This window comes from Seriola dumerili, unplaced genomic scaffold, assembly GCF_002260705.1.
Source record: "Seriola dumerili isolate Sdu_G_001 unplaced genomic scaffold, Sdu_1.0 BDQW01000052.1, whole genome shotgun sequence".
NCBI classification, from domain to species: Eukaryota; Metazoa; Chordata; class Actinopteri; order Carangiformes; family Carangidae; genus Seriola; species Seriola dumerili.
In genome coordinates this window covers 1,291,337-1,309,685 of record NW_019174307.1, presented here as the reverse complement: position 1 = coordinate 1,309,685, position 18,349 = coordinate 1,291,337, and the positions used below count along the sequence as shown (strand labels likewise).

Genomic DNA, 18,349 nt, shown 5'->3' with positions numbered 1-18,349 from the left:
TCCAGATCAAGGAACAGAAAGTTGTAGTGGACGAGCTCTCCAACCTGAGGAAAAACAGGGTGAGTAGAGTCGTGTAAACATGAATGGGAAACTCTTACGCACCTTTTAAAGAAAATTATTATTGTGTAACATTGAGCTTTTTCCACATGTGCATTTTTGTATATATCATGGACATTTTGTATGTATTTCTTTAGAAAGTTTACATCCAACAGAAGAACAGTAACATATTCTTCCTGGCAGACAGAGGTCAGACACTGGGGTCATGCAAAAGTAAGTTGAAAGCTGCAAACTTTAGTGAATTCATATCATATTACTGGATAAACTAAATGTCTTATTAATTAATAAATTAGGCCGCACATAGATATTGATCATGTAACATCATCGGTGGATGAAAGTAACGGATTAAATTTTCTGTGTCCAGAGGAATTGGATAATATGAAAAAGGAGCTGCAGGATATGTAAGACTGATCTTCACCACAACAATGTGTGGCATCTTCTGTCTGTTGAATCTGTCGCCTGCTCACTTTAAGTGGGACAAAACCATTTATGAACATTTGAAGAGAAGAGGACCCAACTCGAGCCAAGATGTGACAGTGACAGGAAGAAACCCCTGCTATCAGTGTTTGTTCTCTGCCCACGTTCTGCACATGAGAGGTCTTTTTACCCCTCAGCCGGTTCAAGACAACGCTGGAAACTTGCTGGTGTGGAATGGGGAGATTTTTGGAGGTCTGCCAGTGATGCCAGCGGAGAACGACACTGCTGTTGTCTCTCAGTTGCTGTCGTCCTGCAGCAGCCCCTCAGAGATTCTGACTGTCCTGTCCAGAGTACGGGGGCCATGGGGGTTTGTTTACTACCAAAAGGCTGGAGAGTACCTCTGGTTCGGCAGAGACTTCTTTGGCAGGCGGAGTTTGCTGTGGAAATTTGATGCAGAGGTCTTGACCCTGACCTCTGTGGCAGCTCACACTTCTGAGAGTGATCAGTTTGCTTGGAAAGAAGTCCCAGCTGTTGGTGTGTACAGGATTGACCTGAAAGCAGTTGCAGAAGCCGGCACTGTGACGTTTGAGGTTTTTCCTTGGGCTTATGCTGGAAATGATGACATTTTTACTTGCAGTAAAACTGTATTGGAGTCTGTTCCCAGTGGGTGCACTACTGTGATGAACCAGTCAGGACTGGTACTCACCTCACCTGTGTGCCCTCTTAATATGTCCATCCCATTAAATGAGACAGAAACACATCCAAACTCCCATTCATCTGTCAAAGATCTGGAGCGGCTGCTCGCAAGCAAAGAGAAAGGTGATGAGGTGAACTGTCTCATTGATGTTCTGAGTGAAGCAGTAAGGCGACGTGTCCAGTCTCTGCCTTTTGACGAACAAGACACTTCACCTGATAATGACCATGCTAGTGTTGCTATACTTTTCTCGGGAGGTATTGATTCTATGATTCTGGCTGCCCTGGCTGACCGTCACATACCTGCTCATCAGCCAATAGACCTTCTCAATGTCGCGTTTAAACTACAGGAGCCAAAGAAGCAGAAAGAGTCTACAAAGAAAAAGAACAAAAATAAAGCGACAGATTCTGAGGCTGATGGAGCTCGTTCCCCAACATCCAGCCCCTTTGATGTTCCAGACAGAATTACTGGAAAAGCAGGTCTCAGGGAATTACAAGACTTGAATCCTGAGAGAAGATGGAATTTTGTTGAAATCAATGTGACGCAGGAGGAGCTGCACAAAATGCGTCAGGGGCGCATTTGTCATTTGGTGCATCCACTGGATACAGTGCTCGATGACAGCATTGGATGTGCAGTGTGGTTTGCAGCACGAGGTACGGGGTTCATCATGGAGGACAATGACCAGAGGCCTTTCACATCACCAGCAAAGGTGAGGTACAGTCATCTGACTTTGGACTTTCAGCTTTTCCAGGAACAAAGCTCTATGATCTCTGTTTAACTTTTCAACCAATAGATGAGATTTGATGTAACTGTCCCCTGTGCTGTTACACTAGTGTGAATGCTGAAGGGTTAACAGCAGTTAAGGGGAGGGGGTATAATTGTTTTTAAAACAATAAATCACAAATGCATTTTTTGTACAGTTAATGAAACAAAAAATAATTGTAATTAATAGATGTTTCACAGTTCTCATTAACCTGCTTTTCTGTTCGGCTACTTTATGACTACAGGTGATTTTGACAGGAATTGGAGCAGATGAGCAGCTGGCAGGTTACTCCAGACACAGAGTCCGATTTAAGACATCTGGACATGAGGGACTGATCCAGGAACTAGCCATGGAGCTGGGCAGGATCTCCTCCAGGAATTTGGGCAGAGATGACAGAGTGATAGGAGACCACGGGAAGGAGGCTAGGTGGGTGTAGAACTTGTTTCAAACACCAGTTTATAGCTACCAGAGCTGAAGAGATTTTCTCTGTGCAACAGTCATATAACTCAAAAGGTAATTAATTCTTTTAAACAACAAAAATAGTATTTTTTATATCACCATTATTGGTCAACTTGACAGTGTACCTTTAACTTGAAATAATTGTTTTCTTCCAATTAATAAATTCAGCATTAATATTGGACATGTAGCTTTAAGTTTGAAAAAAAACAAAACAGGTTTGGTGGAAGCAGAATCCTCAAACTGGGCTTAAGACAGGGAATGTTCTGCTCAAACTGACACACTGACTAATTCCAGCTCTGAGTGGTTTAGCCACTTGTTGGTCATGAAGTACCCATGTTAAATCCCTCCTTTGTGAAATATGTGCCTTTTTTTCAGTAGAGGGTGGTAATTGGCCTTTTTTGCAGCAGGGAAAACACTAACATCAGTGATGGCTGTTCTACTCAAGATTCTATTCACTTTGACCTGTCGTAGCAGCAGAGACACAGCTGTAATTACATAAACAATGGGTTTCCAGGGCAACATGCCATTGAACCAGCAAGTAAATGTAAGGGCTCTGGAACAGGTCGTCATCGTTAATGTTATTAATTACACCTGTGCTTTTCCTGCTGTCACGTGATAGCGATGCTGATTTAAAAAAAAAAAACAAAACAAAAAAAAAGTCCAGTCACCTCACTCTGATATATGAGCTAAAATAGGTATGAGGTCAGCTCCATCCTGTCATAAATATGAACATAAAATATTTCATTATTTATACTGAAGAAGTCAGCAACTCTCCTCTGAGTATAGTAGCTAGTTAGTTATCAGTTACTGTGATTACATCTATTGATATTAGTTTCTATCCAAGTAAGATGAGCAGTATGGATTTAAAGGCCGTGCACACCCACAGTCCACCCATGGTGTTGTGATAGCGATGCTGATTTATCTCTCTCTCTCTTTCTCTCTCTCTCTCTCTCTCTTTCTCTGTAGCTTTGTGCATCTGCTCGCATGGGACAAATTACACCTTTGTTACTGTATAATATTACAAAGTGTGACCACAGTTCTGGCCACCTTCACCCTGAGCAGCAGTCTAATCAGCCAGAACTGAAAATGTGTGTGAACAGCAGCGTGCAACAGTTTTAACTGGATCTAATTATTTTTCCAAGAGAAATAGTCTCTGTACACATTACTGACAGTGATGTTGTTTATGCAAAACTTTTTTTGTAGTAATTTTTTTAATCAGTGCTGTTAGCACCACAGATGAAACTCCATTCACCACCATTGTTCAGAGCGTAGAATCTGACAGACCTCACTCTTCATCTGCAGGTTTCCCTACTTGGACGAGGACGTGGTGAGCTACCTGAATTCTCTGCCCATGTGGGAGAAGGCAGATCTGTCACTTCCTCGTGGTGTCGGGGAGAAACTCCTCCTGAGACTGGCGGCCAAACAGCTCGGCCTCGGCCCATCAGCAGTCCTGCCTAAGAGAGCCATGCAGTTTGGCTCCCGCATCGCAAAGATGGAGAACAGCCACGAAAAGGCCTCTGACAAATGCACAAGACTCCTCACCGGGTAGAGAAATCATCGGTGGTAACGAATAGCAAAGAAACAATTTTATTAGAAAATAGTCATTATAAAATTGATATTAACAGCAACAGTTCTTGATTTATGATTTACTGCTACAGATTCTTGGTCATGATTCCACGTCAGGTGATTTGTTTTTCTGTGCTTGCTTTCGATAGTTTTTTTTTTTTTTTTTTTTTTACATGGCATAATAAATATGGTGTTTTTATCCATTTCTGTTTCCTCTACACCATGTACGACTTGACATCTTGAAGTTTTTCTCTGAAGTAAAGGTCACATTCAATATAGGATGGCAGGTTTCCAACATCAAAACGCCCAGAAATCTGATGAACGTACACTGGCTTCCTGAAAGCAAACAAAAAAAAAGTAATTTATTGAGAAAAGTGAATTAGTTTGTCTCACAAAGCAGGATTAGTAAATTATTTGGATAACTTTAGAGAGTAAAACCCAGATTCTTGACTGATTACCTTGGAATAAGCCAAGACACAAAGTTTCCTGGGGCATCTTTCTCTTCAATAGGAGCTTCCTATGGAAATATAAAGGTGTGCACAATAGTGAAATTAAAAACAGACAATTTGCTCTTTTCACTCTAATGTCAAATGTTCGACTTTTGATAATTAAATTTACCTTCTTTTCCTCAAGGAAGGTATCCAGCAGAGGAAGGCTTTTCTTTGAAAACATATAGAAACAAGGACACTGAAATACAAACGAAACGTATTAGCTGCTTGTTGCCTGAAAATGTCAAAAATAAATACATGCATTGTACAAGTTGAGCGTTACATCAAAATACCATATCTTTGTAGCAGTCTCTTTATCTACCAAGTTTTTTTTTGCCATTGTAAATAGTCTTTTATGGGCCCTGGTTAGTGTTTATGGTAAACTTACTGCTCTCCTTGACTTTGTCTCAGAAGGAAGAGGTTTCTCCTTCATACAGAGGACACACAGATCATTGTCTACTTCCAGTATCCCGTATTTATGAGTTTCTGTAAAGACACAGGAATGACATCCTAGGATGAGATTCACCCACTTCCCCAACAGCTTTTACAATGTTACATTTAAGACCAAGCATCTGCACCGAAGCTACTCAGTGACTCGTCATGTCATAGTCAAAATGTATAGTTCTGGAAGTGCCTCATCCACATCACTAAGCCATGCAAATGCTGTAAAACTCACCTTCATCTTTGCACTGGTACGAGAGCACTAGACAGCTGTCCTCATGCTTCGCTCTGAGGTCGGAAAACCTCTCTTTAACTTTACTGAGGCTAAAATCTTCTTTGAAGAGTGTATCACTGTTTAGGGTTGGAGAGAGAGTTGTATTAGTTTGTCAGGAACAGGACTTTGAGCTGTGAGACCTTTCTCTGCATGGTAGTGTTGATACCATGAGTTTAAAAACATACCCTCCAATAACTACAACATGGTCAGCTATCTTGAAGTGCTTTACTGCAAGCTGCAGGCAGGCCACAGCACCAAGACGCTCCTGGTGGAATGACAACATTAGCTTCATTTACAGGTTCATTCTTTAAAAACATAGAGCTAATATTATGGGATTTGAAACTTCAGGTTAGTGAGTCAGTGGATGGTATGAAAAGTCTGCTTTCTAAGGGCAAAAGCATGCCACGTAAGTAGTGATGACCGTCTGATAAACAATAATTGTAAAACTTTATTTACATCATTGTTTCTTGTCTGATCGCTGAGAATCTTGACATCTGTGAAACCTGCAGCCCACTCTTCAAATGCAGCATGGTAAAGAGCGTTAGTCTGTGGACAGGAAAACAGTGGAAAGAGATAAGTACAGGATTGATTGATTCTCAGGTCAGTTAGACCTGAACATCTGACTGACTTCAGCCCTAGTCCTTGATGCAAAAAAACAATTGTATTGGCTTTAAGAAAAACACAATGGTCTGGTCTTAATTTGAAACACAAGTATAATACAGAACACTTAGAAAAACTACTCTATTCTGGAAGTCAAATCTTAACATGAAAAGCTATTAGAAACTATAACTGTAAGTACATTGTTTCCCACTGAAATGCAGTAGAATATAATATAGTAAAATACAACCCAGTATAAAATAAAAATAAGTAAGGTACAAGAACTAAATATGTATTTGAAAACAAAATTTGACTACATTAACTACTTACAACAACATAAATAGAGTCCACAGCGTCAGAGGCGGTCAGGGCATGGACCCAATGGGATATCAAAGCACAGTGTCCCACCGGCAGTAGCGGCTTGGCAGTGCCAGCCAGGTGAGCGAACCTCCCGCTGCTGTCGGCCACCACATCCCTCTGGAGCCTGGTTCCGTACCCAGCGGCGAGAATTACAGCTTTCATTTAAACTGAACCGGGAGAGGCGCCGTGTTACCTGGTAGGTTTGTTACTTATAACGGTTGTAAACTGTTGGAGAGGAACAGTGAGAAGTTGAGAAACATTCCACGGTGCAGGTTTGGACTGCTCTCGCGAGACTACTCATCCAACCAAGCACCAGATTTTTCGTTACGTGAGACTAGCTTCGGGTTGTAAAGCGCTTCCGGTTGATATTTTCAAAAATAAAAGTAGCACTTCTTCCGGTGATTTCACAGAAAAAGAAGCATTGGTTAACATTATTATTATTAACATAATGGATTAAACATTAAAGGAACTGGTGGTGAAAACTATTTATCAAGGGATTTTAAAATGGTGCCCAGGCATTTTAGTAGAGGTAGGCCTGCTGTTGTGGAATAACATCGATATTGGTCCAGTGTAATTAAAATGAAAAACTATTGTTATTTGATGATAAATGTGACCCACAGATTAACCCAAAATTAAAATTGCACATGTGCAAACTTACTCTGCCACTTTATAGTAAGGAATTACTTTTTAAAAGAATATACATACACTCACAGGTGACAATTGCCTTTCACACAAAGTGTTTAAGACCACAAGAACCAATGCTTGAAAAGTTACCACCAAACTGACTACACAACTAAATAAAAACGGTCCATTCTGTAATTTACAACTTATTTATGGTATAGTTCTCATCAAGACAATCAAATTGTATGTAAGTGGAGCTCTGCATAACAGACACCAGTGGTACACTATGGTTTCAGTAGTTATTTAGTCACTTTCACAACTTTTTAATTTGTTTAATACTACACATTTTGCTTTTGTTACAAACTTACACACGTCCATATCTTGGGAATATTCAGTAGGTGTCTGGCACTTTTAAATTTTTAAACCTTGAGATTTTCTTCAACATTTAACATGCTGCATACACACTGCTGACAACTGGTCACACTTTTCAACACCAAACAGTTATTCTTGATCTAACAAAGGGGCATAGTGTGAAAAAGGGAACTGAAAGGAATTGAAACAGATAGAAAACCAGTGTTTTGTTTATTTATTTGCCAACTCATCATGACATGAAGGCATATGGAATGCTTTCATACACAAATTTTCCTTTTATTTATTTCCTCAAAATATGTTTTCTACAATACAAAAAGTAAGATTTTTCTAGACAAGAAATCCTGAAAAAAAAAAACTGAGGACTGTTTACAGAGGACAGAAATGTTCATTTATTTTGAGTGCATGTTTCTTGAGCAGTTATTCCACATCCTCGCTGCCACTTCCACCCTCAGGTCCGGTGATGTCAGCTTCAGCATCTTTTTCCGGCTCCTGGGGGTCTGAAGGTCCAGGCTGAGACACCTCCATTGGTTCCTCAGCTGGTTCTGGTTGAGGTGATGGTGTTTCACTTGCTCTTGCCAACTCCACCTGAGCAGAAGCAAAAACGAGCTCAGACGGTATCTACAGGAGTCAGCAAAATGTTTTCGTTCCAGTTTTAATTAAATTTAAAATCAATTTAAAATACCTCCTGAGGCACAGAGATGTTATATGTATAAATATCTATATATATGTATATAGATATATATACACAAAGGCTTAATCCTAACTGCAGTGTTCTGGGTCACAGTCTGACCTGTGGCCCTTTGCTGCATGTCATCCCCTCTCTCTCCCTGACTTTCCTCTCTCTCTCTCTCTCTCTCTCTCTCACTGTGGCTATAAGATTAAAGGCAAACTAGAATAACTGCTTCATGGTTGTATGCCTCCTCCAATCTGACCTTGACCTTTGAACTTTAGCCACCAAGTAATGTAATCAATTTGTCCTTGGGTCTAGATGAACATCTTTACCAAATTTGAAGAAGTTCCATCACGAGGGATAGACGGACAACCCGAAAACAATATGCCTCTGGCTCCGACTGCTGCCGGCACGGAGGAATAAAAATAAAGCCCAAGACTTCTGTGACCAGTGGATACATGGCTCTGATTGTCCATTCTTGTTGAAAAGATGATATGCTGCACTAACAAGCTCATGTTTTTAGAGGTTTAATTGCCACTAGGCCACGTCTATAGGTTCAATGGGTCAGTTGTATGATTCCAAGTAACTTCATTTTACCTGCGAGACAGTGTTGTCACTTTCCTCCTGTATCACTGGATCCAACTGTTCTTGCTCCATTGGTTCTTCATCATCTTTCGTGACGGCTGGGTCGTGCTGAACTGGCATCTCTGGTTCTTTCAGTGTCACAGTGGGAGCCTCCTCTGAAACTGACCCATCTGGAGCAGTGATTGGTTCAATCTGTATGATAAAATAGAGGCGGACAGATTTATAAACAAACTCACTCAGAGCTGTCTCTAGTTAGTTTTGCTCTATTTCTATCACTTCTTCTCTTATACTGTGTCCAATCTGCCCTGAAGACGTAGAGGGCGTATTCTAACCTCTTGTCTTGTAAACGCAACAATGACTGAAGCTGTTGTCAAGCCTGGTAAGTTGACAGCTGTTGCTAACGTATATAGCAATAGAAAAACTCGATACATTTGTCACTGAAGGACATATAACATTTATGTCACAGGAAAGTGCGTACAGCATCTTGATCCATTACCTCTTTTTCCACAACAGGCTGTGCAGGCTTCGGCTGTTGTTTTTTATTCGCTTCTAGCACCGTCATGATGGAGGCGGGTATGTGAGCTTGCTGTTGCATAGAAAAACAGAGGCAGTTGGTAAATAAGTAAATCCCAAGGGAAACAGAATTTTGGACTGTGAGTAAGGGTCAGTAAAACTTGTCACCTGATGAGGGGTGAAGGAGTGGACATGCTGTAGGAGAGGCTCCCTCATCTCTGGGCAGCGTTCGAACACGCTTGTCAGTTGGGCGGGGGGCAGCTGTAGGAGCACACTGTACGACTGAGGCTTTGTCCTCTGGCAGCACTTTACAAATCCCTCCCACACCTTAGGATACTTCCACACCTGCAGAGGAGCATAACAACCAGTGTTATACAGCAGAAAAGGTGATTACTGAGTTTTTCTGTTAGAGGAGAGATTACAAAAAGAACAAAAAGTCATGGACATCAGTGCAGAAACTCAGATTAATTGTCTGGAGTTTGGTGCTGACCTGCTTCACAATGAGACGGGACAGGATGTTCATGACGAAGCCGCCCAGTCGGGGGTACATGGTGAGAGACTGGATAACGGTACGCATGAGCAGCATGGGGAGGGGGCTGTGCTCCATCAGCTGCTGCATCACCACTGCCAAAACCTCTGACGTGTAGACGTTCTTCTCCCCAAAGCACAGGTTGGTAGCTGCAGTGAAGACACACAGCATATTGTTTATGAACTGGTACATACAGTATTCAACACAGACTGATCAATGAAGTATTGATCATAGCGTAAAGGTTGTCTGTGCTCGGCCGAGAATAATTTTATTTACCTGATTATATTACAAGCCCAAATTCATTTTTACAGAATATGACAATGGTCCATTTGAAGCCAACTTATTATTTTTCACCTGCACTGAACAGTGGAGCTAGACTGGCTTGTCTGTCTATGTCCACATCTAGTAACGGCGTTGGCATGAAATGATCTTTATTATTTACATACACTTCTTTAAGCCAGCAGTGTTATTCAGTATCCTGCTTGAAATCATCAGAATGCAAATTTTGTGATGAGAGCATCACTCATCACACAAAGCGTATTCCAAGGTCCCCTTGGTGGTTGTTGCTTTAGTGAAACTCTAGCCTCATAGGACCAGACTTTTAATGTGACCACGCTGAAGCATCAACTGACCAACACTGATAAAGCTGCTCAAACAAACAATAAACAGCTTGAGCACTGAACACGGACCTTTTATGATGGACTTCATATCACATTTGGTGGAGTCTATGTTGTGCAAGGCAATGAGCAGGTCTCCTGGGGTCAGAGGGGACACGGATGAACTTCCCTCACCTGAAAGACAACAGTCAGAATACATCAGCGTCCTTCACCTGAGTGAATCTTCCACAGAAGCAGAGGTAACATAAGATATCAGAAAATAGGGAAATAAGAAACGCGAGGAGAGGAGACTACTTTGATAGAATTATAACTGACATCCACCGGTGAAAGACGTAAATGACTCTTACTGTGCTGAGTTCCCAAGAGACGGTTGAACACCTCCTTTACTACAATCGGGTTGAGTTTGATCAGCTTGGGCAGCGCCTGGATGACTTCATTCTTCATGAGAGAGAGAGAGAGAGAGAGAGAGAGAGAAAAAAAAAGGAAAATAAAATCCACGAGAGGAATCATTATGATTAAGTGGGAGTAAGAAGACAGCTGAGAGACATATTACAGAAGTCTAACTTGTTCTAAATCACTCTCCAATAAATCGCACATACCTTTCCTACAGTACTAAGATGAGTTTGAGAACATTACCTTTTCTAGGCCGTTAATGACAGGGATTAGGAAACGAACATCTGGGACTCGTTTGTGGTAAAGGTCTCGCACTCTCTCCACCAGCTCTGGAGACGGAGGTACTGAACGGAGGAAAGAAAGTCTGTCATTTTTTTTTTTTTTTTCACATCAACACCTCTCTTTTGACTTCCTCTACTGTGCATCAGGATTAGGTGTTTTCATGTGAACTCATTCAAAAGTGCAACATTGTTGTGTATCTGATTTTTTTGTTTTACCTTTATCTGTCAGAATGTGCAGGCAGCGAGTGACTAAAGTCTCTGCTCCTTTAGGACAGTTTTCAACCAGAAGCAGCAGCTCAGGAGAGTTCATCCCCATCCCACGGATCTACAGAAACAATAAGAGAATGTGTCAATACTATTCAACATGAACACAGCTCAAGAGATGTGTTTTTTAATTTAACATGATTTTTTTTTTTTTTTTTTACACGTTAGTTTCTTCCTCTGGAGGATGACTTCATTTAACCTTTTCATGAACAAGGGAAACAGCAGTTTTTACACTATAGGTCAGGACATGACAGGACAGGTTTGAGTCAGGTTTGTCTTTACATAACTTTATTTTGTTTTCTTTAATCTGAAGTTGCACTGTGCACTGTTTGCTCTAATTTATCTTCTCTGGCAAACCAGTTAAAAATGCACATAGAGATAGATAAACATATAGTCCAGACTTTGCCCTCACTTTATTTTGTCATGCTAGACTTTCCTGGAAAACATAAGTGCTGGCCGCAGACGAACACACCCCTCTGCTCATAACCACACAACCATGTGTTTTGGGGTTAATTTCTGCCTTTGCTTCTTATCTTAACATTATTTAGTGTCAGCTGAGTGTAAACATCACCAGGGTTTCTGTCAGTGTATTTCAAGTCCGGCGGCCTGCCCGGCCTAAGATGACCCCCCCCCCCACTGGGCCAAAGCATTGGGGAATTTGGGGCAGCTCAGTTGGAAACTTAGATGTAATGCTGGAAAGCTCACCAGCAACATCTGTTGGATAAAACAGCTGGCGAGCACCCTGTCCTCAGTGACGGCGTTAGAACAAGAACAGCCTCTGTCAGAAAGTGTTTGGTCTGAACTCAAACATCGTTTCTGTTTTTTCCTTGATAAGTTGTTCGTGTTCACAAACACTGATGAACTGACTTGCCTGTCTCAAACCAGACTGTCAATTAATTTCAATCTGAGCTCAATACAAGGAAGAAAAAAAATGAGAACGATTAACACAGTGAGAGGTGACTTACAGGCTGCTCTATTGCTCGGAGCACACTGCGCTTGATGTCAGCGATGGCCTCAGTGTAGACAGAAGCAAGCTCGTGGACCAGCCGGTGGTTGAGAGGAAGCAGGGACAGGTAGAGGAACAGACACTGTCTCACCGTCTCTTCCGTCCAGGGGGCGGCCACCTCTGTCTCAACAAACACAAACACTGTGAGGTTACAGGACTGAGAACAGGCAAGATGCTTGTTTATTTGGCCGGGAGGAAAAATTCAGGCCGAAAAAGTGAATGAAAAGTGTGAAAAATAATTATAACACATAATACACATAATAATCTAACCACATCTTCACTCAAGTTGTTTAGTGTCTTACAGGTGTTACACAGTTACTTTAGGATTTATATTATATTTTATATATAAAAAAAAAAAAAACAACGACAAAAATACATCTTCATATTGAGATTATCCACAACTATCTCAAACCTGTGTCTTTGTCGGCTCCAAAGAGCAGAGATGGAGGGTTGGGATGGACCAGAAGTTGCATGTAGTTCAGGGCAAACTTCTCTATGTAGTCTCTGAGCTGGTCTTTCTCATACATGCGCTTCAGAAAAGCCAAGGCAGTGGTCCGCACCTGAAAATACAACACGTCATGTTGAAAAATATGACAACTACACAAACTGTGAAAACGTGAGCTGCACATTACCAGAATATGGACAGAAAATATTTTCACCTTTTCTTTTTCATGTGAGCTGAGATCCAGAAGTACATGCAGATACTGAAACTGCCTCGATGGCCGTTTGACAATGAGCTCCTTCAGGGTCGTCATGCCCAAATACACCCGGGACTGAAACCAAGGTTACAACAGACAGCTGAGTGGACATGTCAGGAGCTAACACTGTACAAGAAACCTGTGTCTTTCACCTGCCATTTACCTCGTCCTCACAGTAACGCCTTATTACTTCCAGAGCTGATTCTGTTATAATGGGAGCCTCCAGTACCAGTTTGGTGAAAAGTCTAAAAGTAAAACAAATGTGACTCAGTGTAGGCTCATAATAAACAAGTGTTTTACCATTTCCGGTCATTACAGAAGACAAAACCAGTAAACCATGATTACCCTTATGTTTAAATAAGAGCTCGGGAAAATAATGCAAACAAAGGGGAATAATGATTATACTTCCTCACCCGTCCCTCTGCTCTGGTTTCTCCTGCAGGCCTGACAGCAGTGTGAAGAGACAGTGGTCGTAGCTGTCCAGCAGCCCGGAGGGCAGCTGGCTGAGGTAAGTGTTGTACTCTTGGTAGAGGAGAGAAAATGCCAGGTCACTCCTCGTCCTGATGTCATCTAGGATAAATTCCAGCACGTCTTCTTTCATCATCCCTTCAAACTGCGTCACGAGCCTGGAGAGGAGCTTCACTCGGACCTGCAGCACAGATTTAGTCTGATTAACTATAAAACAGGCACTTGTTTTGCCTCAAGTGCTTCTCAAAATTGATATGACGATGAAAAATTGAGCATGGGTTGAGTGCGTACATGGGACATGCCACTTTGGGCGATCGCCTTCTCTGAATGCAGGATGCGTTTGACTGCTCTGGAGGTTAACGTCTCAATCTGTGTGTCTGATAAAGGCTGGACAACATCTGACAACCGGAACACTTTTTTCCTCCCACTTGCCCCTGTCAACCTGTAAAAGGACATAGTCATGTAGGGTAATAACTGTGACTTATACAAAGGTGCAGCCTGTAATACTTCTGCCAGGACTCACTTGGTTTGTGCAGTAGGAAGGATGGGTTCAGGAAGCCTCTTGACTGCGGTGGGAGCCTCAGCGGTTGGAGCCTTTTCTGCGTAACCTCCCACCACAGAGATCGCCTGGCCCACCATCACAGCTGGAACTTTGCGCTTGATGAGCAGGTCTTTAGCTCCAGAGTCATCGTCATTACCCTCCTCTTTGCCTGCATCGTCCTCTCGGGCTTTGCACTGCTCAAGTCCTAATGTGTGTGTGACGGATATGATTATTGAAAGTAAAGAAATGCATATTTGTTGATATTTTGGCCAACATTCCTTTTTCACACAATTCTATATATGTTTGGCGAGATTCCTTCAAATTTGGTTTTCAGCTGTGACACAGATGGTGTTTGTAATGAGGCAGGATCTTTTACACTTTTCACAAAGCTGATGGTCATTTTGAATAATAAAATTAACTTGCAATCATAAATAATAATAATAATAATAATTCAAAAAACATATTTAAACTCCCAGTAATTAAACTTTCAGCTCAGTTTCTGTAGTATACACTCCTATAGATATAACTGCAATAAACTAATGGGAAAGTGTCACTGGCATTTTTGATTATTTTCTGACATTTTGTAGAGAAACTGAAAAACCATCAGATTAACTAATAATGCAAATAATTGTTAGTTGCAGCCCTAATCGAATTGGAAATATACCAGTGTAGCTTGAATTTCCTGTCTGCAATTTAAAAACTATATATGTCAAAAAACTAAATAAAAAAAAAAAACACAACCACACTCAATGCACTAAATTCTTGGCCCTTTCATGGTGCTTGTCTTTGTTACCAACCTGGACCAATCCCAGCTGCAGTCATCTGTGTGGCCATCAGCCTGGCCAGATGTTTGATTTGGGCATCAGTGCCTGCTGACTCCACAGGTGTGTATGTGGCCTGGAAGGATGCTGGCATGACGTCAGGTAGGTACACCATGCTGATGAGCACCTAAACGACGACACAGAGACATGTAAGCTGAAGCGTCACACAGTCGGGCTTTAAGTGAGAGAAACAAACAGGACAACAGGCCACCGCTGCTCACCAGGTTGGCTACATTCTCGGGGTTGAGCAGTGGGTGCAGGAACTCAGCTGTGAGGTCAATGGCAGACTGTGCAACTGGAACAACAGCTGGGTTAGGGGTCGTGAGGGGGGCGGGCTCCTCCTTGTCCTCATCATCTTCCATCAGGGCTGGCTCTGAACAAATGTCATAAAAACCGCTCAAACAGAATCATCCTGATACATATACACACGTGTAGCGAACACAATCTAATTACTACGATTACAGCGTCTTTGACTCTGTGATCACTACTCACCCATCTTGACCTTTTTTCCCTCTGTGTATTGTTCGTGGCGAGGGCGTTTGCGCTGCTCACGCAGTGCAGGTGTAGAGCGGGTTATTTCACTCTGGGGCATCCCCAGGTCCAGCAGCAGGGTGCTGATTTGACCCTGGAACTCCACGCTGCAGGGATGCTTGAGGACGGCCACCAGGTGCAGCTTCAGATTCTTTCGCACGCTGCTGACCTGAGACTTGGCCAGAGTGGGCGGCAGGTTTGCTAAAAAGGTTAAGACATATATATTACTTTGTAGGTGAAATAAAGTATTGAGCACAATGATTTGAACTATTAAAAGATACTGACAAAAGAAATCTGAATTTATCTTTTTTTTTTTTTTTTAAATCAACATTAGACTGACACAAACAGTTTAAATGGTGATTTGTGATTTACACAACAGTGGCTCAGAAACACTTACCATGCAGCGTCTCATACGCCTGAACCACCTCTGACATGAACATCGGCCTCTGACGAGCAATAGTGGCCAGTGAGCCCAGTGCTGTGGTGAGGTTGATGCTGGAAATGGCTGGGTGGACCATGAACTTCAGCAGCTTCTCAAGTGCAGACTTTCCCTCCTCACACAACACATCTGTTGAGAAATGACGATGATGTTAGGACAAAGATGAGCTTTAGTGGACTGGATTAAAACACACGTTAATATAATTTTCCTTGTGAAAGGATTTTAATATCTGTACCATATCGAATGTACGAGTGGTCTTTGGGAACTTTATCCAGGCTGATGTCGCCCTCCTGTCGTTTGGGGATGTCAGAGTCTGATGTCCGCGGGGACAGAGTGATAATCAGTGATTCTGTGAACTTGATGGCATGAGTGCGCACGCCATCATTTTCAGAATCCAGCAAAGCCAGAACATCCCCTTTCATCTGTGTGACCAAATCCCAGCATGCCTCCTGCATCTCTGATACTGTTTTGCCGCGAACCAACCACTGTCATGAAAGAGACAGAAGAGTAAAGGGTGTGAAAAGACAACAGATGGAGGTAATACTAACTAGATTTTGTTGCATATTCCTATAAAGAAACAGACATCAGATGTACAGTATTTCCTCTGAGTTACTGTATTAACCTGCAGGGTAACTTTGTACAGCTGGGTGAGTGTGAGGATGGCTTTCTTCACCACATTCACACTTTCATCCTTCAACAACATGTTCAGGTTAGCGATCAGTCGGAGGAGGAGCTCATTGTCTCGTTTACTGGAAAAGACATAAACCAGTAAAAGATTGGGAAAGCTGCAACAATTTCTTTCGTGAACATGAAATTTACAAACATGAGATCAGTAAACTTATCTAATAACTCACCATGCTTCCTCTATGAAGCCAATCACAAACTTTCTCACTTCGATAGACTTGTCAGTCTGAAAGGCAATCATCTCCTACAGGACGAAAAGACCAGTGGCAGAATGATGAATCAAAGCTTGAATTTACCAGATTGATATAGATCAACTACACTGTGCATTTTAAATTGAATATGGTGAATGCTTTACCAGTATATTACATGACCAATAAGCTACAAGGTAGGAAAGCTCCACAGAGCTTGACTTACATCCAAGAAATTGTCAAGAAGAGAGGGATCCTTGTTGATGATAAGCTCCTGGACCTGAAAATTAAAAGAAATCACAGATTCAGGGTTGTCCTATATAGACTTCCTCCTTTGTATGGTTGTGATGTGGATAATATCCCAGCACACACTGAGGCATAGAGCAGGGATGCACCCAGGACAGATTGAAATACATTGCAATGTAAAAATATTCAAGTGAATGTTGGAAAACATATATATTCAAACGTATATTTTGGGAAAATACATTAATTTCATGCAGATGTTTAGGCTTTAAGAGCATGATCATGAAAATGCTTCTTATTAATACTTCTGATTGAAAGAGATCAGAAAACAAACCTGTTTGAGCACAGTTAGCTTTTCATCTGTGGGTATCAGAGCAGCCTGATTCAGGAGTTCCACCACCTGAAAGGGAAAAGAAAACCTCATGAACCTCTATTTATATGGACATATAATTTATTGTCATAACATTAAAAGAAAGGCCTGGTGTCATCTAACCCAAATCAAAAGGGTTATATTATTGTTTATGTATAAAGTATAATAGCTTAGCTGTTTTTCTCTTTGAGGCCTGTTTAGCTGCTCAATACTAATACCAGACATATTAACAAATGTGGACATTGTCCATTTGCAGGGGTTAATTGTAAAGTCAACTGGCCTTTAGTGAGGAAAGTGAGTTTTTGTAGCTAAATGGCTCAGGGCATCAGCTAAATGAAGCAGACTACTAAATCTGAGTGTAACACATTAACATGCCTGTGTGATCCTGACAAAGCTCCTATATCGCAATATTGTTGACTGACTCATTACTGTCATATCAGTATTTGGGGTATTGCTATAGGTGCTTTTATACAATATTTAATTACAGCTTGTAGTGGATGAAATAGTTTTACAGGAAACAAACAACAACTGGCTCAGAACAAGTTGCAGGGATTATACACTACAGCACAGCATTAGAGACGTAAACAGAATAACGTTACCTTCTCACTGGTGGTCATATCAATGACATGGGAGGTTTCCCCCTCCTCTGAAGAAAGCTCCATGATGATGCTCTGCTTCTCTCACTTTGTAGATAACATGGTCTGCAAAACTGCGACTAAACTGTGAACATATAATCGCTAATGTTATTAATACTGTAACCCGCCAGATTGATCACGAGTTTGATAGCAAGCGTGAGGTTTGAGTTGTCGTGCTGCGTGTTACTAATCACAACATTATACTACCGACTTCACAGTAAAATGCATTAGTTATAAAACGTTGATAACAAGCCTTTAACGCTAAGTGTCTCAATAACCAACACTTGGTGACAGCTAACAAGCTGGCGCACTAGCACCATGCTAACCGCAATGCTAACCCCGAGCTGTTTTGACATTATACTAACAGATTTGTCTCGGCTACTTACAGCTAAAGATGCTCGATACTTCGTCGTACCTGCAGCAAATAACTTACTTATAACAAACGTAGTAATGTAGATGTGTAAACGTAGTCAAAAAATACTACGTTTACTCTGGTCGCCCATAAAGGAGGCGGCCATGTTTAATTGAGAAAAAAAGTGGTGCTGTTCTTCTTCTACGGTTGATATAAGCACAGCACCGAGGAGACTGCTTTCTGCTGGACACATCGAGCACCTGCCTGCGGTTTCAGAAACAGTGTACAGTATATTGTGTAGAAATATTTTTTATTGAAAAAATATATACTGTAACAAAGGAGTAATACGTCAACGGTTTTCTTGTTTGTTTGTCTCATCCATGTCTCATGATAGGCAGCACAAACAGTGACA

General features: G+C 41.5%; 3 protein-coding genes across 4 annotated transcripts; 1 reads left to right on the top strand and 2 right to left on the bottom strand.

Annotated features, from left to right (window-relative positions):
* The first annotated feature begins 462 nt into the window (after window positions 1-462).
* Window positions 463-3,956, top strand: asnsd1 (asparagine synthetase domain containing 1). The gene is made up of 3 exons (XM_022741310.1): window positions 463-1,877; window positions 2,176-2,357; window positions 3,693-3,956. Exons 1-3 carry the CDS (start codon window positions 483-485, stop codon window positions 3,937-3,939), a joined length of 1,824 nt encoding a protein of 607 aa, XP_022597031.1. The 5' UTR covers window positions 463-482; the 3' UTR covers window positions 3,940-3,956.
* Window positions 3,957-4,105: 149 nt separating this feature from the next.
* Window positions 4,106-6,423, bottom strand: LOC111218836. The gene is made up of 8 exons (XM_022741311.1): window positions 6,087-6,423; window positions 5,616-5,705; window positions 5,345-5,424; window positions 5,121-5,236; window positions 4,833-4,930; window positions 4,575-4,643; window positions 4,415-4,473; window positions 4,106-4,292 (listed from the first exon to the last, which is right to left on the bottom strand). Exons 1-8 carry the CDS (start codon window positions 6,276-6,278, stop codon window positions 4,172-4,174), a joined length of 825 nt encoding a protein of 274 aa, XP_022597032.1. The 5' UTR covers window positions 6,279-6,423; the 3' UTR covers window positions 4,106-4,171.
* Window positions 6,424-7,302: 879 nt separating this feature from the next.
* Window positions 7,303-18,110, bottom strand: sympk (symplekin). Of its 2 annotated transcripts, none has more exons than XM_022741184.1 (27): window positions 18,019-18,110; window positions 17,550-17,670; window positions 16,915-16,980; window positions 16,564-16,617; window positions 16,320-16,393; window positions 16,088-16,214; window positions 15,701-15,950; window positions 15,424-15,594; window positions 14,988-15,227; window positions 14,717-14,868; window positions 14,472-14,622; window positions 13,657-13,879; window positions 13,425-13,575; window positions 13,079-13,314; window positions 12,829-12,910; window positions 12,627-12,740; window positions 12,380-12,527; window positions 11,927-12,087; window positions 10,914-11,022; window positions 10,660-10,760; window positions 10,371-10,461; window positions 10,096-10,197; window positions 9,368-9,555; window positions 9,046-9,222; window positions 8,861-8,950; window positions 8,377-8,556; window positions 7,303-7,694 (listed from the first exon to the last, which is right to left on the bottom strand). In XM_022741184.1, the coding sequence occupies exons 2-27, from the start codon at window positions 17,610-17,612 to the stop codon at window positions 7,527-7,529; spliced, it is 3,669 nt and encodes a 1,222-aa protein (XP_022596905.1). In that variant the 5' UTR covers window positions 17,613-17,670; window positions 18,019-18,110; the 3' UTR covers window positions 7,303-7,526. The 2 variants fall into 2 exon arrangements, with proteins under 2 accessions (XP_022596905.1, XP_022596903.1); XM_022741182.1 differs by having other exon boundaries at window positions 17,972-18,095.
* Window positions 18,111-18,349: the final 239 nt, after the last annotated feature.

What these genes read in the sequence shown, in the direction of transcription:
- asnsd1 (XM_022741310.1), top strand. Translation starts at nt 483, where the DNA reads ATGTGTGGCATCTTCTGTCTGTTGAATCTGTCGCCTGCTCACTTTAAG. An exon ending in CTTTCACATCACCAGCAAAG is followed by an intron (nt 1,878 to 2,175) that starts GTGAGGTACAGT and finishes TTATGACTACAG; the next exon opens with GTGATTTTGACAGGAATTGG. An exon ending in GACCACGGGAAGGAGGCTAG is followed by an intron (nt 2,358 to 3,692) that starts GTGGGTGTAGAA and finishes CTTCATCTGCAG; the next exon opens with GTTTCCCTACTTGGACGAGG.
- LOC111218836 (XM_022741311.1), bottom strand. Translation starts at nt 6,278, where the DNA reads ATGAAAGCTGTAATTCTCGCCGCTGGGTACGGAACCAGGCTCCAGAGG. An exon ending in ATCAGACAAGAAACAATGAT is followed by an intron (nt 5,425 to 5,615) that starts GTAAATAAAGTT and finishes TCATTCCACCAG; the next exon opens with GAGCGTCTTGGTGCTGTGGC. An exon ending in AGACAAAGTCAAGGAGAGCA is followed by an intron (nt 4,644 to 4,832) that starts GTAAGTTTACCA and finishes TTTGTATTTCAG; the next exon opens with TGTCCTTGTTTCTATATGTT.
- sympk (XM_022741184.1), bottom strand. Translation starts at nt 17,612, where the DNA reads ATGGAGCTTTCTTCAGAGGAGGGGGAAACCTCCCATGTCATTGATATG. An exon ending in GGCGTTACTGTGAGGACGAG is followed by an intron (nt 12,741 to 12,828) that starts GTAAATGGCAGG and finishes CCTTGGTTTCAG; the next exon opens with TCCCGGGTGTATTTGGGCAT. An exon ending in GTGACAACACTGTCTCGCAG is followed by an intron (nt 7,695 to 8,376) that starts GTAAAATGAAGT and finishes GCTTCTGCTCAG; the next exon opens with GTGGAGTTGGCAAGAGCAAG.